The sequence below is a fragment of the Lissotriton helveticus genome, chromosome 11, assembly GCF_964261635.1.
Source record: "Lissotriton helveticus chromosome 11, aLisHel1.1, whole genome shotgun sequence".
Lineage (NCBI taxonomy): Eukaryota > Metazoa > Chordata > Amphibia > Caudata > Salamandridae > Lissotriton > Lissotriton helveticus.
In genome coordinates, this window is record NC_136072.1 from 826,089,534 (window position 1) to 826,112,695 (window position 23,162).

Below are 23,162 nucleotides of genomic sequence, written 5' to 3' on the forward strand. Positions count from 1 at the left end.
AATAAAATACTCCCACATCGAACAGAAAAAAGTGGGGCATAACCGTGCTGGGAGGCCTTTTCCAGGGGGATCAATACTAGGACTGTCCCCGACTAAGGTGGATGGAGCCAGACTGTCCCCACTGGACATTTTCACATACAGCCCAGAAATTTACATCAGTGGCTATCCTGCTGGCTAAGAGGTGAGTGTCCCATGACTGGGGGGAAGCACATGCGTAGGGTGCAGCACTGGCTTCAAGATTTGTTGTATTATAATGATTGATAAAATCTCGGTGGGACAGAAAACAAAAAAATTGCGCTTGTTGAAAGGTTATTGTCACAATCTTGCAAGTTGCCAGCGGTTCATTCGATAAATTAAAGCCCAAACTGTTACACGATGATTCGACAGATTCGTTCGCCCAATTCCAATAGTGCAGTAAATTTATAACCTGGTCCCTTTTCAGACTGTCACGTATTGGAGCAGCAAAAGGATTTGCAAATTCTTTAATTTATCGGAATGAACCGCTGGCAACTTGCAAGATTGTGAAAATAACCTTTTCACAAGTGCAATTTTTGAGCTTTCTGTCCCACTGAGGTTGATGCAACACTGCCTCGAAAGATTCTATCAATAGAATACGCTCTCCCGTGGCCAAATTAAGATTGCTATGGGTCAGGTCATCAATCATCGAGGACATTAAGTGAAGTCTTGAAATTCAGGGGGCAACATTTACAAAACTATACTGTCCTGCAGATGGTCTCGTGTATGAAAAAATAGAGACCGAAAATTCGACCAGCGCCTTTTCCTTCCAATTTGTTGGGTTTTTTTTCAAGAGGAAAGGTGTCCACAATTGTCACAGTGAAGGCTCCAAATTTATATTGTGTCCTCCTGTTACATTGTCTGTATATTTTTACAAATAGTACCATAATTTGACTACGATAAAAGTGAATACTTTTCTATGTACACCCGTTTTTGCTCTTTATTTGCTTTGTATGTTTTAACATTGATGATTTAGATCATATATGTTAAACGTATTGACTTTGTGATCACTGAAAACTACTAATATTGAGGTATCAAACAGTCGGAATTAACCACCACCTAAGGTAATCGTTCATCTGACCTTACAATTTAACTATGTAAATAATTGAAACATCAGAATAAATCCCTTGAAGGCACTTTCACCTTATCATTTATTTTGCCCAAGCCCTCAAGGCTTGTTTTGGTCGCCCATTTTCTTTATACCATTCTATTCTGCCTGGCATCAACATTGTCATGGCCTGACACATATTACAAAATACATTCTTCCCGGAGTCCCCTGGGAGACTTTTGGAAAACACAATCTGGCATCTCAATGTATTCTGCAAATCAGATTTTAAATAAAGAAATATATTCGGCCCGATCCACTGGTAAACAAAACTGGCATTGTCTTGCAAAGTAGACAGCAATACTCACATTCCTAATTCGGGAAACTAAAATAAAAACCTGATCAGTTGTGACTTTCAAAGAAATGGGTAAATCTAATGGCAATTTGATTTGCAGAAGACATCATCGAGATGGATAAGTTACTTCCCTGTAATCCTAGTTCTCTTCCAGGAGTGTACTCATCAAAGTCATAAACCCTGAATAATCCCCGCCCACATGCGGGATCCTGAAGCATATATAAAAATACATATATGTGTGTATGTTTACACAAACAAGTACAGAGTATTCTAAAAACATACATATACACATGTATACATATACTAGCAGCCCGTCCCGAAGTTGTCCGGGTATGAATTGCTGCCGGTCAGTAGTATATTGTTTTGTAGGATTTCGTTTTGATAGCATTTCTTATCTGTGACAGGTCTGTGAAACGCTCCGATTCACAGTGCACTGCTGATGTACTTAAGAGTGCGCGTTCAGTAGTGTGTGAACTTGAGTTGCCCTACTTTATTTTTCCTTGCAATATTATATAGCGCGAACTCGACAACATGGCATGAGCACAATTTACATTACAGAAGAACTCATTCATTTGTGGTAGACACGGGGAGACAAATCGATTTGCCTGGAATCACAGGATGTTGAGCTGATGCCGAGATTCGAACGTAGCTCCCGAGCTCTAAAGTTCTCAATTCTAGAACTTGTGGCGGGAGGTGTGTCTAAAAGTGTATGTCGGTGCTGGCCATCAATGAGAGAGACCTGTGCATTTTTCAAATGGGTGGTGAAAAAATATGAGTATGTTGCTGGAGATGTGGGCCGCTGTGCCACCAATGTACTTACCGGGGGAGGGTAAGCACCCATTATTCCGCAATTTTCTTTCTGCATACCATCACTCCGCATACTTTCATTACGAAAGTACCATGACTCCGCAATGCCATTATAACGCATGGTATTACATTTTATATGCTTTTAGCATGCATACATTTACAACAAAATTCGTTGCAAATGCATGAATGGTAAAAGCATGTTTCTTTTTAATGTTTGGATAAGGTAAGTATGGGTATAGGGGTATATGTTTTGGGGTACTGAGGTATATGTTTTGGGGTGTTTGGGTATTTTAAGGGTTCAGATATAGTTTTGGGCTTGGGGTACAGGGGTAGTTTTAGGGTTTAGGGATAGGTATGGGTTTTGGGGTTCAGGGATATTTTTAGGGTTCAGGGCTAGGTTTGGGTTTTGGGGTATAGGGGTATTTTTAGGGTTATGGGCTAGGTTTGGGATTTGGGGTACAGGGGTATTTTAAGGGTTCAGGGCTAGGTTTGGGTTTTGGGGTACACGGGTATTTTTAGGGTTCAGGGCTAGGTTTGGGTTCTGGGGTACAGGGATATTTTAGGGTTCAGAGGTAGGTTTGGGTTTTGGGGCATAGGGTTATTTTTATGGTTCAGGGCTAGGTTTGGGTTTTGGGGTACAGGGGTATTTTTAGGGTTATGGGGTAGGTTTGGGTTTTGGGGTACAGGGGTATTTTAAGGGTTCAGGGCTAGATTTGGGTTTTGGGGTACAGGGGTATTTTAGGGTTCAGGGGTAGGTTTGAGTTTTGGGGTACAGGGGTATTTTTAGGGTTCAGGGCTAGGTTTGGGTTTTGGAGTACAGGGGTATTTTTAGGGTTCAGGGGTAGGTTTGGGTTTTGAGGTACAGGGGTATTTATAGGGTTCAGGGCTAGGTTTGGGTATTGGGGTATAGGGGTATTTTTAGGGTTCAGGGGTAGGTTTGGGATTTGGGGTACAGGGGTATTTTAAGGGTTCAGGGCTAGTTTTGGGTTTTGGGGTACAGGGGTATTTTTAGGGTTCAGGGCTAGGTTTGCGTTTTGGGGTACAGGGGTATTTTAGGGTTCAGAGGTAGGTTTGGGTTTTGGGGCACAGGGTTATTTTTATGGTTCAGGGCTAGGTTTGGGTTTTGGGGTACAGGGGTATTTTTAGGGTTCAGGGCTAGATTTGGGTTTTGGGGTACAGGGGTATTTTAGGTTTATGGGGTAGGTTTGAGTTTTAGGGTACAGGTTTATTTTTAGGGTTCAGGGCTAGGTTTGGGTTTTGGGGTACAGGGGTATTTTCAGGGTTCAGGGGTAGGTTTGGGTTTTGAGGTACAGGGGTATTTATAGGGTTCAGGGCTAGGTTTGGGTTTTGGGGTACAGGGGTATTTTTAGGGTTTAGGGATAGGTTTGGGTTTGGGTTTTGGGGTACAGGGTATATTTATAGGGTTACGATGGGTTAGTGTTTAAGGGTGTTGAGGTATTTTAAGGAGTAAGGGTGGGTTATGATTATGGGGTGCAGGTGTATTTAAAGGGAGCAGGTTGGACACCCAGAGCTGGAATGTACAGAACCTGGGAAGAAAAAACAATGAAATATTGGGCACAACGCTCGCTTTTTTTTTCGTAATCCCCCGCCCCGCACACGTAAAGCATGGCATGAAGCTTTATATTCTCTCCATCACGGAGACTCCTTTTAGAGAAATGCTGTCAGTAGTAGCATATCTCAGGCGTGTGTGAAATTGGTAAACACATGATGCACATCGAGTGTGGATCCGATTTTCCCATAGGAAGGACATTTATTAAATAAAGCTGGCATTTTTGACATTCTGGAAAAACATGTTAAGTCAGAAAATCACTAAGAATAGCTACCAGCAGTCAGAAGGAGCCGGAACAAAGAACCAACCTAACTGTCACCTGTGGTGCATGATGGGAGCAGGAGGGCTCCTGGAGATCTTAAAGGCACGGTGTCCAGGTTTTTGGAATCCTTAATGGCAGGGTGCCAAGGGTTTCTATCACTGTGACTTTTTTCTGTTATGCAGCCTATGGGTAATTGCCTGCTAGTACTTGCCTTTTTTTCTGAAAATAAAGGGCTGTGTTGGAACACTAGTACAGTATATGTATTCTGTTGCAGTGTTTATATTAGAGATTATTTTTCCTTTCTAAAAAATCCATGTAATTTTGGTATATTAGCCTATTGGAAATGCCTTAGGCTGCATATTTCTGAATGTATACATGTGTATATGTATGTTTTTAGAAGTACTCTGTACTTGTTTGTCTAAACATACACATATAGATGTATTTTTATATATGCTCCGGCGTCCAGCACGTGGGCGGGGACTATTCAGTGCTTATGACTATTGATGAATGTCCCCTGGAAGAGAAGACAGATCGTGTTTTCCAAAGTCTCCCAGGAGACTCCGGGAAGAAAGCATTTTGCAATGAATCAGTTACAGCACTCGAATACGAATAAAAATAAAAGCACTTAATGGCGCCGTTAGAAAATACGCAGCAGTGGGTGAGAGAAGCAACTCCGTTCACTTGCAGAACTCTGCGGAATTCCAGAGTTTTTATGCAACCCCGCAGAATTCCGTGTAGTGCAACTCCAACCAAACCTACCGTATAGTTCTATGACATACTATAGGCAGGCCCTTGCCTGGTAGGAATGTTGAGAGAATTCCATGACTTTTAAAGTTAAAGCCCAAAAAGAAAATTTCAGAAATCATGCTGCCAAATACGTCGACTCTTCCTTTAAACAGACTTCGACCGCATCATTGCAAGTGCAAATGTTAAGAATTATAAAGATTGGAAGCATCCAGAACCTCCTATGAGGGGCAAGCTTAAGGCAGATGCAAACCACAAAGTACAGAGGTGACAGCAGTGCTACGAAGTTCCCTTCAGTCTTCTGTAGCAATAGCTTTTTAAGGGGATCAATCTCAATTGCATCAGTTGAAGTTTCTGAAACTCTGATAATGGTTTGGTTAGGTAAATGAGTAGTTGCAACTGACCATGTAAGTTAATGGTCCCCCCTGCCATATTCTTTTTTAGCATGATCACAAACATCAAATTGAGTGGAGATGAGTTTTGCCTATTTTGGACAGAACACTTTAAAGCTGCTTAGGTGGAATGGAAGTTCCTCATAGGTTGTTGGCATCCAGGCTTCCATCTGGTGAAGTTTTAGCCTTTACAAATCTGGTCAGGAGCATTAATTGCTGTCTCATAAGGTTACATTCTAGGAGGATTTGTGCCATGCCAGTACATGAAGAAAGATGGAAAAAAAAAAAAATCACAACAGATTTTATTGAATAAATCAAGCAAGGCAATCAATGTGGCACCCCACAATCAGGAGAAACCACCAAGCATTTGGATACATTATATATTGCAGGATCTAAGTCCGATCTAGAATCATTGCCAAACATATATATTAGAAACTACCCCCCACCCCATCCCCACCCCAAACTCCCACCACCCACAGCCCATCCCACCCCGTTGCCCCTCCCTAACCCTGTGCACGTGTGAAGAGGAAACCACGTTGTGTGAGCATAATGTGGCAGGCATGGCGCAAGTCACAGGCCCATGCAAAGGAGGAAGTCTAGGGCTCCTCCTCAGGTTCGACTGGGGGATCCAGCGGCAAGTCCCTATATTCAGCCCACTTTTTCATATCTTAAAGTGCTTGCGGGGGCATCCTCGCGCTTCAAATATCGGTCGCTCCAGACCCATACAAAAATCTAATCCTGCTTTCCATGCACACAGAGGAGGGGCCTGTTCGTCTTTGCAGGCCCGTGCTAGGTCTCTCTTGGCTAGGACAAGCCCCAGTAGCAGCAGAAGGCGCTTATAGATATTCCCCCCCACGCCCTCAAGAATATGAAGCAATCCTAAACGATGAGTGCGGGGCAGGTCCCAGTGCAGCACTTCAGACAGGCAGCGTCACACACCTCTCCAAAAGCCAGCTATCCTTGGACACAGCCATACAGTATGGAGCAGCGAGCCCACCTCCACCCCACAACGCAGGCATTCCGGCGATTCAATCAGTCCAGCTTTCCATAGTCGCTCACGGGTATAATAAGCCCTGTGGAGAATTTTGAATTGGATAAACCTGAGCCTCATTGCGATGGCAGTCCCCCGTGGGGATTCCAGAGCCTCCCGCCAATCATCCTCGTCCATGGGACCAATATCCGCCTCCCAGGCCGTTCGCAGGGGAAGAAGGTCGGAAGAGCAGTGAGTGACCATCATTTGGTATATACGGGATACTTTTTTGTCTCCGAGATCGCCCATAAATAGTTTTGCCTCGATAGGGCTGAATTCAGGGAGCGAGTCCAAGCCGGCAATGCTAGGTGTTAGTGCATGCCGAAGCTGCAGATAGCGGAAGAACTGGGTTCGTGGCATGTGGAACTCCGTACTGAGTTCCTGAAATGACTTGAGGGCAACCCCAGACATCACATGTCCCAGCAACGAGATTCCGATTGCGTCCCATCCATGAAACCCCGACAGGGAGGCCAGTGCAGGCAGTCGACCGTTACGCCACAGCGGTGTTTCCGCAGTCAGCCTACCCCACCAGCCTATGCGTCGCAACGCTTGACGCCAGACAATGAAGACAGTTTTTGTGACTCTAGGCAACTCCCGCCGTAGCTGAGCAGAGTAGAGGAGCATGTGGCGCGTATTTTCACCCATCAGGGCGCGTTCTAACGCGTAGGCCGGATCACCCCTATCGCTGTACCACCAGTCATTAAGGATGAGCAGGTGAGCAGCTTGATAGTAGGACATGAGGTCCGAGGTGGCGAGTCCTCCACAGTATGTAGATAAGAAGCACGTACGCAACGCCACCCTGGCGGACCCCCCAGCCCATAGGAACCGGCCCAAGACCGAGTTCACCTGCCGAAACCATGAGGATGGGACTGGATGGGGATAGTTCTGCAGCTGATATAGGAGGCGTGGAAGCGCCACCATCTTGAAAATGGCGGACCGGCCAAATATATTAAGAGGCATCCGAGACCAGGTTTTCACGTCAGCCTGCACCCGCTCCCATACCGGCAGCACGGAGTGTTCCCACGTGAGGTTTACTGATTCTGACAGGAACACTCCCAGATATTTCAAGCCACCGACCGCAACCCGCAGGTCCAATGTCCAGGGATCCGCCACCGCACCACCCCCGAGGACCCACAGGGTAGATTTACCTAAGTTTAGGTATAGGCCCGAGACCTCTCCAAAGACCCGCATGATTTCCAACACCCGCGGCCCTGAGCGGTGCAGAACAGTGAGGAAGAAAAGGACATCATCTGCGTACAACGCAATTCTATCAGAGAGGCCCCCGGGCCACACAAATCCTCGCATCTGTGCATCTATACGCACCCAGGCGGCCAAAGGCTCCATAGCAAGGGCAAAGAGATATGGGGATAAAGGGCATCCCTGTCGGGTTCCTCGACCAATGCGGAAGGTCTCCGACACCGCCCCGGCAATACGCACCGCAGCCGTGATATCCGTATAGAGCAGCTTAATGTAGGACAGAAATACTGGGCCCAGGTTGAGACGGGGCAGAAGCGCGAATAGATACGTCCAGCTCACAGAGTCAAATGCTTTATTGATATCAGCAAGCAACAAAGCTGCCTGCTCACCCGTGGCCCCCATAGCATCTATCGCAGCCCATGCACGCCGAATATTGTGGCGCGTAGCTCTGCAAGGCATAAAGCCGGATTGGTCGGGTGTACCAGATCCGTTATATACGGGAGCAACCGATTCGCCAGAGCTTTGGCCAGTATTTTGGCTTCTATGTTAAGTAACGAGATGGGGCGATATGAGTCATGTCTATCGGGGGGCCGACCCGGTTTCGGGAAAACTACGACCTCGGCATGACGCCAATCAGGAGGCAGCCTACCCTGTGTCCGAGCCGCCTCAAGCGCACAACGATAATGGGGCCCTAATTGCGTATGAATTTTTTTTTTTTATTCACAGGGGTAGCTGCTCGGCCCGGGGGCCTTACCTACGTTGAGCTGTCCCAGAGCCTCCCCCAGTTCCTCCGCCGTAAGAGGAGCATCTAAGGATTTCCTGGCCTCATCTGACACTGCTTTAGGGGGCAAGTCATCAATAAATTTAGCCACCTCCTCCCCTGACAAGCTCTCACACGGAGCATATTGTGTCGCAAAGTAAGTGGCAAAGCTCGCTGCTAGTTTGGTAGGATCAGTGATGACCACCCCATCCTTATCCATAAGACTAGGCAGCGTGTCGGGTTTGATGCTATATTGGCATAGTCTATGGAGCAGGGAGCTCGATTTATCGCCCCATTGGTATATCCTGCTCCGCGTGGCCAGCCATGCCTGTTTGGCTTCGTCTAGTAAAACCGACGCGTAGGATTGCTGTGCCTGGAGAAGCAGCCGTATGCCTACTTCATCCCCTCCACCCCGACTCCGCCGCTCCAGCGTCTCCACTAGGGCCGCAGCCGCCGTGATCGCCTTGCGACGCCCACGGCGGGCCGCAGTGTTCCACGCAATGTCCACCCCCCGCACAGTGGGCTTCAAGGCCTCCCACGCCACCACCGCGTCAATGTCATCCACTAGGTTCTCCTGCCAATAATGATCTATGACCTCCCGAAGATGCTTAACATAGCTAGGCTGTTGGAGATGCCACGAGGACATCCTCCATCTGAAAGGTTGACGTTTCCTAAGAAGTTCTACTTCAATGGACACTGGGGAATGATCAGACAGTCCGCGCGGCAAGATCTCCGCTGCTCGCACCCTGCACATACACGCCCTGGGAACAAACACATAGTCTAAGCGTAAAAAGGAACCATGCACAGCAGACACAAACGTATATTCGCGCGCAGTAGGGTGCATATGGCGCCAGGTATCAATCCAGCCCATTCCATCACTCATTGCATGTAGCCTAGTAGAGGGGGGGAGGGAGGGGTCGGCCCACGCAGCTCCCGGCGCCTCTGGCGGTCCACACACACGTCCATCACCTCATTCCAGTCTCCCCCAACCACCGCCAGGGACTCCGGGATATCCTCCCATATCTGGAACAGTTTCTCAGCCAGGGCCCACTGCAGGGGGGGGGGGGCATAGACACTCCCAAGGACCACGGGCTCTGTACCTAACATGCCCTTGACAAATAAATAACGACCCTGCGGGTCTGCCCACGTCTTTTCATGAATGTAGGCCACCCTACGATGGATTAAAACCGCCACCCCTCTGGATCCCCTGGAAAAGCCAGCATGGAAGACCTGCCGATAGCCAAACCGCTGCAGGCTGAGCACCTTCGACCCCATCATATGGGTCTCTTGAAGCAGGAGCACATCTGTGGCGGCTCTCTTTCCCCAGCGGAGGACCGCCCCACGTTTCACCTTGTCCAGCATCCCCCTGACATTCCACGTAACCACTCGTAAAGACTCCATCGGGAGTCTGTGTACCGTATCAGCCATAGTCAGGCGGAGCCCACCATGAAGACCCTCTGCGCCCACACCACCCATTACGCATCAACATCTGTATTCTCATATAAATCACGTGCAGCCCCCCCTACTACCCCAAAACTCGAAAACCTCAAGGAAAACAACAGCTAGTCCCACCCACGTCCCCCAAACTCCCCCCACTACAACCAACTCTGAACCCACTACCCGCACCTCCCAACTCCCCCCCCTATACCTCACAAAACTATGAAGCATCTGTCGCGGCATGGGCAATCTCAAGCCCAAAACGGAGGGCCTAAGACCAACCATGCCAATGGATCCCAACTCCCGGAAACCCAGTTGTCGCAACCCCCCCCTAACAATTCCCACTAATGTAGGAAAGGGACTGCCCCCAATCTGTGGTCCCCAAGCCATCCCACCACCCCACTCAAGTCCAAGAACACAGTCTCGAGATGACGCTGAGGCATCAAATAGGTATCCAGTTCACCGGGCCATAGCCGCCACTTCTCCAATCCCCGGGAACCGCACCATCAAACAGGGAAACATAGAGTACCTGAGTTCATCAGTGTCACTTCCCAGATTGGTCTGAGTCTTCAGTTCTGCTACTTTCTGGTGCACCAGAGGCAGATGCCGACCGCTTCCGTGATCGGGATTGTCGATTTCTCCTACTCTTGGTCGGTCGATCTCCCTGTTCCTGTGACGACCCCCTCGAGGATCCCGGATCCAGTCCCGGCTGAGCATGTGGCCTAAGCGCCACTGTTTCATCCGTCCATTTAAAGAGATCCCCTGGAGAATCAAAAAACAGCGTTTTGGACTGGAAGATCACCCTCAGGCGAGCCGGGTACAGCAACGAGTATTGGAGTTTCAAACCCCGCAGCTTCGCCTTTGCATCCATGAAGGACTGTCGCCTCTGCTGCACAAGCTTAGTATAGTCTGGGAAGATCATAATCTTTCGATTTTCATAGAGGAGAGCATCCCTGGTCCTTGCTTCCCGTAAGATGGCGTCTCGGTCGTGATAATTCAACAGTCTAGCTATCACTGCCCTGGGCCGTTCACCCTCCGGTGGCCTCTGGGTCAAGGCGCGATGTGCACGTTCGATGATGAAGCAGTTGGACAGGGCCTCCGGAGGCATCCAGCCCTGCAGCCACTGAGTAAGAAACTGCTCCATGTTCCCCTTCTCACAACGTTCCGGAAAACCGACGAAGCGGAGGTTGTTACGACGAGCACGTCCTTCCGCATCCTCGGCCCTAAGCGCCAGATTCTTCTGCACAGATTCCACTACTGCCAGTCGTTTCTTCAAGGAGCCCATATCATCCTCCACCACCGTGATCCTGGATTCTGCTTCGGTAATCCGCTCCACAGCGTTCCGTAGATCTTGGCGGATCAAAGTAACATCGACCCCAACCGCACCTATTTTGGCGTCCAGCATATCCCTGGACTGGGTGATGGCGGCCATAAGAGCTGTATTGTCAGGCCCCCCCCCCGAGGGGGGTTGTTGTTGTCCTCCACCCGAATGGCCTGGGCCTCCAGTGGGTCCCGTGTATTTATCTATGGTTGGCTGCTTGGTTGGACCACCGCCACCTCCTCGGGTCATGATCACCAATCACCAACGGGCCACCTAGAGTCAACACAGGTATGACAATATGAGGTCTCCTATCTCGTCTGTGCAGCCCCGCCTGGACTCACGCAGCCGATCTTTCCCACTGCCGGGTGTGTTTCCCCGTGTTTCTTATCCCGTGGCGCGGCTCAGGTAGATCAAGGCAGGCCTCAGGGTCCGCCCCTACACCGCCAGCGTCCCGCAAGTCTTTTGTTGCACTCCCTGTACGTAGCAAGTCCAACTGCCACCACCATGGATGTCTGGGGGCCCAGGTGCGGGTACTCACGATTCGTCGCCTGCTACAGGGCCCACTGACCGTCGTCCCACTGTGCTTCGGGCCGCCCTCGTGCGGGAGCAGCAGGGGGTTCCCCGCCAATCACAGCGCCGACGCTTCGTCCAGCCCCGGAGGCGGCCGCCACCCACAGCGAGCCCCGGGCGGGAGTCGCGAAACTCGAGACCCCCGGCTTCGCCGGCTTCACCAGGCCGCAGTATCCAGCAGGACGAGCTCACGCCCCTCCGGATCCTCAATCGTCCCGCTGGGCTCTCGAGGGAAATGCGCCAACCATTTGTGTGTCCCGTTGGGCTACCCCGGTGCCAGACAAGCGACAGGGCGGTCACGCCACTCCGGTGTGCCCCACTTCGGGTGCGCCAAAATCAAGTCCCCTGCCTCTCAGCCGTGCACCGGGCCGCACCTCCCTCGCCGTCTCCCGGCCGCGTCCAATGCGTCCGGGGCACCGCCGACCACACCGGAGGAATTCAGGCACCTACAGCAGTTATCGCCTCACTCTGGGTATGGTGGAGAGGCTCGGGGATCAGGATAACTGAGCAGATATGTCGCGGGCAAGCGGGAGCTCTAAGAAGCTGCGACCGCCATTGCCGCTCACCAAGCCACGCCCCCCCGAAATATGGAAAATTTGACTGCAATTATTACACTGCTCCTTGTCGAGCCAGCAGGCAAGTTTGTTTGGGAAGGTAACAGTCCCATATGACAGTGTAGGCATTAGTTTACTATTAATGATGCTTCTTACAGTACTTATGTCAGGAGAGGACAAACTATTGTACATCCTTAGGAAGACTCATGAGGGCATGCACCAAGCTTTTCAAAGCCTTAGGATCATGGGTTTTTGACTTCTTTCGTCCACCCAATCTTCAAGTATTTGTAGGATACAAAATCTCTCCAGTTTTATTTTGTTAAGAAACACAGAGCCCTCTTTAATTAATTTTCACCTAAACATGATCAAGTTAGTCTTGGATAGGTTGATTGGAATGCTATTTGCTTTGCAATATCATGTACCAGCTATCTTTGTAGGCCTATAACTGTTTGATCGAGGAGGACTGAATCGATCGCATATTTTAATATCTGAATTGGTTTGGGGAGCACAGATAGGGGGGAATGCTCTTGCTTCATTCAGGGCTAGTTTAAGAATGGTTTAGCACACATTAAACAATAAGGGGGGCAAAGATGCACCCTTGCTTCAAGCTTTGTTGAAGATCTTGTTAGAGGTAGCCCAATAGGAGCAGGATTTCACTTTCACCCATGTGTCAGTATAGATAAAATCATACAGCGGTGATAAAATCAACAGAGGCTGCATATAACAGCTTCCCCTTTTTTGACATGGTGTCCCCAATCACTGTTGTTAGAGACAAGAGGTTATCTTCATTAGTGCAGCATTTTTGGAAACCGATCGAATAGTCGGGAATTGACAAAGCCAATTTGTCCAGCTTTTCATCGAGATTTTGGGCAAAACATTTCCCACCCACTTCAAGAAGTGTGGCTGATCTGTATTTTTTGGGTAAATTGTGATCTCCCTTTTTTATGGATCAGAACTAATAATGACCCCCTCCAACTGTCTTTGTGTGCCACTCTGCTTTATTGACCTGATTGTTTTTTCAACTCTCTTTATGGTTAGAAATTTTACTTTGTCCCAAGTCCCAGGGCTGGTGCTGGTTACCGACCTTCAAAGCAGCTCACGGTACCATGTTGTAGCTGCTTACAATTACTTTTGTTTTTTGCTGACTATTACAGTACATCAACCTTGTATAACGACCTGCTGAATAGTGCACAAGCTCCACACATCTCCATTTGTAACAGTTTGTATTTTGTTTGTTGTTTCTTTGGCAAAATTCTAGTCCATTGTCTAAGGACAATTAATTAAGTGAATATTAGTAATAATGACCACGAAAAATGTTATGCACCGGTCATATCGCAGCAACGTAATGCTGGACAGTACAATACAATGCAAAGTGGAAATATGACAAAGTTCAAGTGAAAGCAAAACTAACAGTCAGTTTAGGAATAATTATGCTGATCATCAGGAAAAAATTATGTTTTTCACCTATTTCAATATATGAATGTATTTTAGTTTGGGTCTCCTACTTCTGTCTTTTCTTACAGTTAAAAACATCTCAAATGGGTTTTTCTAAGGCTATCGCTGAAAACAGCCATCCTTTTAGAATATTGGACATTAATTCTCTCTTAGTGCTATACCATCAGCCTTCTAGTGTACTGCATGTCTTCCTTTTCATTGGGTTATACCTTAACATTTCAATGTATTGAGTAAAGAACTGTCTTTCACGGTACTCACTGAACCACCACATTAGAGGGGTGTTGTGACTCCACACTTCACAAACACGTTTATATGTTACTTACTGTACCACTCAATGGCAGAGAGCTGTTACTCTATCAGGTGAGCTCCCAAGTACTCTACCTTCAACCGCTGTACTGCACCTATACTCTATCAATGTGCTGTACCTCTACTATTTCAAGACGCTCAGTAGGCCAGTCAATGACTATTGGTTTTAGGCTCTCTTCCATTCTAGTTTCCAACTCAACCAATACCCGACCTCGATACGCAACTCCTTCTCCCTGAAAGAAAGTAGAAAAGGTGATAAAGTGTTATTTAGTGTTTTTCTTTTTAATGATATCCTGTAAAATTTTGGAGGAATTATTCACATGCTGGCTCCTACATTCACACTGGATCAAGCACATGTTTAATAAAACATAATTTCCATGGCAAGAAAAGAAGGTGGCTGTTGCAAGAATAAATTGAGGTGAACTTACAGAGCTATAAGTGATGCCAGACTATATTCAGAACATTTTGAGCAGTAACATTGCGTGCCAGTAGTTGGTATTATTTGGCTCTGTTTTGGAAGTGACGTTACAGTACCAATATATGTGCCACCCCGGCGCATTGACATCAGTTTCTTTCAGAAAGCTTCTCCACGCCATTGGCTCAAAAAATGCAGAGCCAGTCAAAAAACAATTTTACTGTTTTGACCAGTGTACAGTATCTGTAGGAACTGGGTTCGCCAGATCCCCGGGGGTAGCCTGGCACGAGCGGGTAGGCACCGAAGCTTAGGTGTAAAGGGACTACACAGCACACGCATCCACTGAGACAAGAAGTACACACAGAGACTGGAACCACACCAGTGGGTTTGATTCAAATAAATAAGTTTTATCTAAAATCAAAATCAGGGCAATCAAGAATCACAGTAGTAATAACTCATTACCTTTCCTTAAAACGCATATTTTTCAGTACTTGGCCATAAATACATAAATAAATAAATATTAAATAGTGAGTATCTGTAGGCCCTTCAGAAAATACTGCCTTAGACAGGATTAAAACATTTCATGTAGCATTGGTAAAATCTTCCAGTGAGCATCTGCAAGGAATTCGTTAAGGAGACATGCACATACATTTCATGTCGCAGGAATAAAACATTTCCTTATATCCCTGTGGGCATCGAGTCAACCTTTCCTTATGCAGGAATAAACATTTCATCCAATGACGTTTCATTACTCAGCAATAACATTCCCTAGCTGCAGGAATTAGCAGGTCATCAAAGGAAGGTAAACATTTCATTGAACATAGGTAATGCATTTCATCAAGCCAAGTTAAACCCTGCATCAAGCAACAATAAACAATCCCTCAGCCCATAAACCTAACCTCTGGGCTGGCCTAGGGTGAGTGGAAACAATTAGCTCTCCCCAATGGTTGTGGTAGGAGGATTGCCGGCTCCGGCCCAGTTGCGGTATTTTCAGGGTCAATTAGGGCCAACGGGGCCCAGTCTCAAGTTCTCCAGGGGGGTGGGGCGGTCACGGGCCTCCCCCTCGCTCCTGGGAGGTCCTGCGTTTGTGTGGGTTCTCCGCCCTCCCCCGGGGCTTTACCTGTGGTCTTTGGGCCTTCCCAGGGCCCTTGCGGTGATCACAGCAAGCAGAGGAGGACTCACTCGGCCCAGGGCGGTGTGGTGGCGGATCGGGGAGGCTCGCGACTCCTGAAGAGCCACCCACGCTGCGCTGCAGTCGGCCCGGGCCACGCGCTGTCGTCAGAGGCCAGGGACCGGTTGGGCACAACCTCGGCAAGGGCGCGGCACAACGGGCCAATGAGGGCGTGGCGGGGGCGGAGTCCAAGACACGCCCCCGTCACGTGAGGCTGGAGTCGGGCTTCTTCGGCCTACTGAGGCCTAGGGCGCCCTCCCAGGTGCAGCGGCGGCCCTCCCATGGCTCAGAGGGCCACCGGGGTGAGGAGATGAGGTGCGAGGATCTCCGCGAAGGGGGCTCTAAGGGCCGCGGTCGTAAGGACCGGCCTCCAGTCACAGCGGGGATGATGCGGACAGCGCCGGGCCTCGGCGGTGAGTTTCACCCCGCTACCGCGCTTCTTCACCTCAGCGCTTTGGGAGACGGTCAGTGCTGCTTCTCTCTCCGGGCGCAGCGCAATGGGGCAGAATGGCGCGTGGCACCTTTAGCGCCTCAGGGGGTCATCGTGCTCACTCTTCACCGACGCGTCAAGAGTAATGTCAGCAGTTCCTGGCAGGCTACAGCGCTCAGGGGGGAATGCAGCGCTTGGTAGAGAAAGCGCTGGGGACACGTTTCTCCTTAGCGCTTAGCTGGCAGGTTATCACTTTAGGCAGGACAGCACTGGGGGCAAAGGTTGATACGCGGGGCGCAGAGGTGGCAAGGCCCAATACCTGGTTGATCCCCAGTAGTCCTTGGGGGCACAGAAAGGGGGTCTTCTCGACGCCAGTTAAGTCCTGCGTCCTTCTAAGGTAAAGTCCTGGTTTCTGGAGGAGGGGGGGGTTATGAGTTGAAGGCTTTCCTCAGCAGATCACTTCAGGTGGTCCCCGGGTTCCCCTCCCGCCGGGCCAGATCAGTGGTCTAGTTCAGTGTTCCTTAAACAGCTTGGTGGGCAGCGCCTAAACCCTGTCACCCCCAGTGGTATAGGTTCCTGACTAGGCCCTACCGCCTAAGTCTCCTGCGTAGGGTCCCCCAGGTCAGTGATGCCCCAACACTAGACTGACTAGAAAGTTTCCCTCCCTTTTCTTTTATAGTGGCAGTTGGCAGTTGGCAGTGGGCAGTTGGTGACCACTCCCCTATGCTGGAAGGTTCCAGGAGCTTCCTCACTGTAGCTATGGGCAGGCAGGCAGGCAGGCAGGCTGGTGTTGCTACAATGTTTAGGGGTTCCAGCCAGCTCCTGGCTACTAGAGTACGCCTAACAAGACCAAGCTGCAGTAGCAGGGGTCAGTGGCAGCCATGTTGGGGGAAGAGAGCACCTGCACCTTAGCATTGATTAGCAATGGGAAGGTGCCCAGAGACCTACGGCCAACAAAAAGAAGGTGGGAAAAATGAGGCAAAAGCGAATAAAATAGGGAAAAACCAGCCTAAGGTTGACTGTTCTAACATGCGTCCCCCCCAGCTGAAAGTGGGGAGAGCTACCCAACCTCTAGGGAGTTCTTGTCACTAAGGCGGAAAAACCGGGAGAGACCGTCAGCATTGGCATGGTCAACTCCGGGCCGATGTTCCACCCTAAAGTCCATCCCCTGTAGGGAAATGGACCACCTTAGCAACTTGGGGTTTTCGCCTCTCATCTGCATGAGCCAGCGAAGGGGTCGGTGGTCGGTTTGAATCAAGAAGTGAGAGCCAAACAGGTATGGCCTCAACTTCTTCAAGGCCCAGACCACAGCGAAGGCTTCTCGCTCGATGGTACTCCATCGCCGTTCCAGAGGGAGGAGTCTTCTGGAGATGAAGGCCACAGGTTGGTCTTGGCCATCGTTGTTGAGTTGCGAAAGCACCGCACCTACGCCGTGCTCAGAGGCGTCCGTCTGCACGATGAATTCCTTTGAAAAGTCAGGTGTTGCAAGCACCGGAGCGGTGCACATCGCGTGCTTCAGTGTTTCGAATTCCTCTTGGCAAGCAGCCGTCCAGATCACTTTTCGTGGCTGCTTCTTGGACGTCAACTCAGTCAAGGGGGCTACGAAGGTACCATATCCCTTGACAAACCAGCGGTAATAGCCAGTGAGGACGAGGAAAGCTCGGACCTCAGTCTGGGTTTTGGGGGGCTCCCAGGCCAAGATGGTCTCAATTTTGGCCTGGAGGTGTTGCACCTTACCCCCGCCCACCAGGTGTCCCAGGTAAACAACAGATCCCTGTCCAATCTGGCACTTGCTAGCCTTGATGGTCAGGCCAGCACGTTGCAAAGCCTGCGGCACCTCCTGGAGATGCTGCAGATGGTCCACCCAGGTGCTACTGAAGACAGCTATGTCATCCAGATACGCCGCTGAAAAGGACTCCAGGCCAGACAGCACCTGGTTCACCAACCGCTGGAAAGTGGGCGGAGCATTCTTGAGTCCAAAGGGCATCACTCTAAATTGGAAGTGGCCCTCCGGGGTGGAGAACGCTGTTTTCTCCTTTGCTCCGTCGGCCATGGCAATCTGCCAGTACCCTGATGTTAGATCAACGGTGCTGAGGTACCGGGCTGCTCCCAGCCGGTCAATCAGCTCATCTGCCCGTGGGATCGGGTGAGCGTCTGTCTTGGTGACAGAGTTCAATCCCCGACAGTCCACACAGAACCGAAGTTCTGGTGTGGTGCCCGGTGGGGCCGCTTTCGGCACCAACACAACCGGACTAGCCCAAGGGCTGCTGGAAGGTTTGATCACCCCCAGATCCAGCATTTTGGCCACCTCACCCTGGATGGTGTTCTTAACTTTATCGGACAGCCGGTAAGACTTGGTTTTTACAGGCGGACTGTCCCCTGTGTCTACATCATGGGTACACAGATGTGTAACTCCAGGCGTGAGGGAGAACAACGAGGCGTACTGCTCCAACACCTGGCGGCAGTCCCTCTGTTGTTCTGTCATCAAGGATGGGGAGAGGACAACTCCCTCCACTGAACCATCCTTCTCCTGGGCCGCCAGAAGGTCAGGAAGAGGCTCACTCTCTTCCTCCTCGCTCCCGTCTGTCACCATGAGGAGAGCAAGCTCAGATCGCTCATGGTGAGGCTTCAGCCGGTTGACGTGGAGCACCCGATGGGGCTGATGGGGGGTCTTTAAGTCAACGACATAGGTAGACTGGCCTCGACGCTCCACAATTTCGTACGGACCAGTCCACCGGTCCTGGAGGGCACTAAGCTCTCCAAGCTCCATGACCCACACCTTCTGTCCAGCGGCAAACTCCACCGTCCGAGCGTTGCGGTCATACCACTCCTTCATGATGGCTTGGCTAGCCTCCAAGTTGTCTGAGGCTTCCTTCCACAGCTTGGCCATCTGGCTGCGGAACGCCAGCAGGTAGCTGATGACATCACGGGGAAGCTTCATCGAAATCTTCTCCCACCCCTCCTTGACAAGGCTGAGGGTGTCATGCCCCGAGCTGCTCAATGTACTGCCCCTTTAAGATTCCAACTATAAATCCTCACTGAACCCTGGGAGCGACGCTTTACGTTCTTGCGTCAAGCTCCGTTGCTCCCAGATCCGTCTTGTTCTTTGTTCCTGACTTCTGGTCTCGTCTGTCCGTTTGGTTTCAGTGCGGATTCCCTGTCTTTCTCGATTTTCCATTGTGCCCTCATCTTTCTCTCAGATGTTGCCGGTGCCATTGTTTTTGCACCTCCTGCCTCTGCTCCGCCCGTCAGCCGGGATTGGTTCTCCGCTGATCGGCCGGGCGCTGTGGTCCTTTCTCCCGTTCCTATCCTTTGCTCCGCCCGACGGCCGGGATTGTTTCTCCGCCGTCCGGCCGGGCATAACATACCTGCCCTCTCCTTTGCAGTCCTCTGCTCCGCCCGACGGCCGGGATTGTTTCTCCGCCGTCCGGCCGGGCATAACATACCTGCCCTCTCCTTTGCAGTCCTCTGCTCCGCCTGACGGCAGGGATTGGTTCTCCGCCGTCCGGCCGGGTGGCGCATGTTTACCCCTTCTTTTTTAGGTATTTAGGTACATTTTCATTTGTGTATTTTGACACATTTCCTTTAGTTGGGCTTTAGTTCCACCTTTGCGTTTTGCCCAATTATTCGTCCCTTCCCACTTGGCTGTATGTCGGCTGGCCCTTTCGCCATCCAGTTCCGGCGCCAGCATTCCTCAGTGTTTCGGGATACTTGTGTGGACTCCAATCGAGGTGCAGGATTCCAGATACTTCACATAGCAGAATTACGGTAACAGCGCTGTGCGCTGCCCGCTTGATTATTTACCTTATTTTTTAAAAGTATTGGGTCTAATTTATGTGTTTCCTATTATAGATGTTAGCACACAGTATTGGAGTTGGCATTGGAATACTGTCAAGTGTATTGTTGGATTACTACATCCATTGGACAATCTTGCTCATCGATCCAAGTGAGAACATTGTGTTTAGGTGCCTACATCATAAGTGTTTACTTGTAAGAGAGTTGTCAATAATTTTGTTCTATCAATCTAATTATAGTTCAAGAAGATTCCCACATCTCCTATCTCTCTGTGCTGGGGCTTAGACAAAACATTGATGGTATGTGATATGGATACAGAGTGAATATAGCGACACTTGAGTATAAGACGCTTGTGTTCCATAACGTGTACATTTATTTCAGCTCTGCAACCACCAGACATTCCATACAGGGTGTTTCGGGACCAAACCGAAGATTACAGTCAAGCTTTCTTTGTACCTTCCCAACCTTTCCTTGTTTTGTCTCCCTGTTTTCCCTTGGCGAGCCTCTCGATACTCTAGTGTTTGATAGAGTCGGAAGGCCGCAGGGGAAGGCTGTGGAATTATCTACGGACTCCTGGCGCTCCTGCAGAACCTGCCTGGAAATCATTACAGAACGTAAAGCCCACGTGGTTTGTTCTGCCCGAGCGTCATGGATCTGGAGACTGTCTCCCTCTCTGATGTAGCTAGTATGTTAGGGAACTTACAGGTGGAAACCCAGGCGTTAATATCTAGAGTAGACACATTACAAAGACAACAGGCAGGCGGGGCTACGGGGGGAGGTACGTCAGTAGTTCAGGTAACCACACCTCCTTCCCTACCGCTAGCACCCCCTGAAAGATATGCAGGCGACGCAGCGAGATGTGCCGCTTTTCTTAGCCAGTGTCAGCTTCATTTTTCCTTCAAAGCTAATTGTTTCCCATCTGAGCAGGCAAAGGTGGCCTTTGTGATATCCTATCTCAGTGGGGCAGCTGCTGATTGGGCCATACCTTTAGTTGACCGAGATGATCCTCTCTTACATAGCTACACAGCATTCAGGAGAGAGTTTCGAAAATTATTTGATAGACATGTCTACACCCATTCGTCCGATACGGAATTACTGAATCTGAAGCAGGGTACTCAAGATCTGGTAGCTTATATTACCTCCTTTCGTAGGCTGGTAGTAGAATCCCACTGGCCAGAAGAGAAGCGCAGTACCATGTTTTACAGAGGCTTAAGAGAAGACCTGAAAGATGCTCTATCGCAAATTGTAGATTTAACGACTTCCTGCACTGACCTCATTGATTTAGTGGTTAAGATAGATCATCGCATTCAAGAAAGAAAGAAAGAGAGGGGTAGACATGAAGCAAGATATATGCCTCTTAGGGACAAAAAAGGTGTAGCAGAAAAAAACAACGATGAGAGTGAGCCTATGCAGATTGGCATAGTAAGGGGACCCCTTACGACAGAGGAAAGACAAAGAAGACGAACACTTAGACTTTGTTTGTATTGTGGGAAGGCGGGTCATTTTTTGAAGGATTGTCCAGTTAAACCCACACAGTCTAAGTATTTGGGAAACTAGGAAGCCTGGAGTCCTGTGAGACAAGGGTTCTAGGTAGGTCTGGATTAACAGTCTCGTCCTCGGATTATGACCGCACCCCCACCAATCATCTCTATGTATCAGAGTTACTGTCTCAAGGAGGGTTGGGGATACATGTGTTAGTTATGGTGGATTCCGGTGCATCAGGGAACTACATGGATGAGGAGTGGGCCAAGGAAAATATGATTCCTTACACTAAAAAAGAGACAGCCAGTCATGTTACTACCATAGATGGCAGCTCACTTGTTTCAGGTCCCGTAACTCATTATACCGCATTCCTTCACATGACTTTAGAACCAGAACATCATGAAGAAATACGGTTTGATCTCATTTATTCTCCACAATTCCCAGTGCTCCTTGGTATTCCATGGTTAAGAACCCAAAATCCTGATATAGATTGGGAAACCTCTACGCTCACTTTTCCCCGGGTATCAGGGACTCAAGCGGTAGGAGCCTCCATTGATACAGTACCATCTGATGTTCCACTGAAAGAGAGTGATTCAGAACTCCCATACTGCTATCAAGACTTGAAGGCGGTTTTTGATGTCACAGAAGCCGACATACTCCCTCCTCATAGGGTTTATGACTGCCGCATCGACCTAGAGACGGGGGCAAGGATACCTTGTAGCAGAGTATACGCACTCACAGAAAAGGAGAACGCGTATCTACGAGAATATTTGGACACCATGCTAGAAAAGGGCTTCATTAGACCTTCCCGTTCCCCAGCCTCGTCATCTCTCTTTTTCATTCCTAAGAGGGAAGGGGGTCTTCATTGCTGTATTGACTACAGGAAACTGAACGACGTCACAACAAAGAACCGATATCCATTACCTCTGATCGCCTCTCTCCTTGACCAAATCCGCAATGCCCGATTCTTTACCAAGCAAGACTTGCGAGGCGCATACCATCTTGTGAGGGTCAAGGAGGGGGACGAATGGAAGACCGCTTTTTGTACCAAATTCGCTCTTTTCGAATATCTTGTAATGCCCTTTGGGCTTTGCAATGCTCCCGCAGCATTTCAATTTTTTATTAATGAAGTATTGAAAGACATGCTGGATTTCTATGTCATCGCCTACATAGATGATCTTTTGATTTTCTCGTCCTCAATGGAGGAACATGTACAACATGTACGCAATGTGTTGGAACGGTTACTGACAAATCGCCTGTATTGCAAGTTAGAGAAATGCACCTTCCACACACAAGAAGTTCCCTTTTTAGGGTATGTTATCTCTCCTTGGGGTCTTCGTATGGATTCCACTAAGGTGGAAGCAGTATTGGCATGGCCAGCTCCTAGAACGGTGAGAGATATCCAAAGCTTTTTGGGACTGGCTAATTTCTACAGACGGTTCATTTGAGACTTTTCTACCCTTGTGGTGCCCATCACTGCCTTGTAGAGGAAAGGAGTTCCTTTTGTATGGTCCTCGGAGGCGGAGGACTCGTTCCAGCTCTTGAAGAAAGCATTCACTAGTGCCCCAGTCCTACGACATCCTGATCCGGCCTTTCCTTTTGTAGTGGAGGTAGATGCTTCACAAGTGGCAGTGGGAGGAGTATTGTCCCAAGTGGACACGAAGTCTGGCGAGTGTCATCCAGTATCCTACTATTCTCATAAGTTCACCCCTGCTGAATACAACTAGGCAGTGGGAGACAAAGAACTTCTAGCCATCAAAAAGGCTTTTGAAGAATGGAGACAATATTTACTGGGGGCCAGATATCCAGCTACGGTTTATACAGACCACCGCAACCTGCAATACATCAAGACCGCCAAGGCTCTTTCTATGAGACAATTGCGATGGTCACAATTCTTTAGCGAGTATGATTTCACTGTCCAATATAGGCCAGGGAGAAGAAACGGCAAAGCAGATGCTTTATCACGGTTAGGGTTTGATTCTCCTACTGATAGGGTAGAACAAACCTACATCATCCCCAGAACCAGTATAATAGGGGGGGTGTTAAATG

At 49.2% G+C, this 23,162-nt stretch overlaps 1 protein-coding gene across 4 annotated transcripts in view; it reads right to left on the bottom strand.

Moving 5' to 3' along the window:
• Positions 1–23,162, bottom strand: part of LOC144792108 (myoferlin-like) — a 2,487,894-nt gene that overhangs the window by 551,275 nt on the left and 1,913,457 nt on the right. For all 4 annotated transcript variants that reach the window (XR_013602508.1, XR_013602509.1, XM_078666979.1 and 1 more), the window contains exon 18: positions 13,940–14,053. Coding sequence is in view for 2 of the 4 variants with exons in the window: in XM_078666979.1 (XP_078523105.1) it covers positions 13,940–14,053 (114 nt within the window). In the remaining 2 variants the exon portion in view is untranslated. The remainder of the gene's footprint in view (positions 1–13,939; positions 14,054–23,162) is intronic.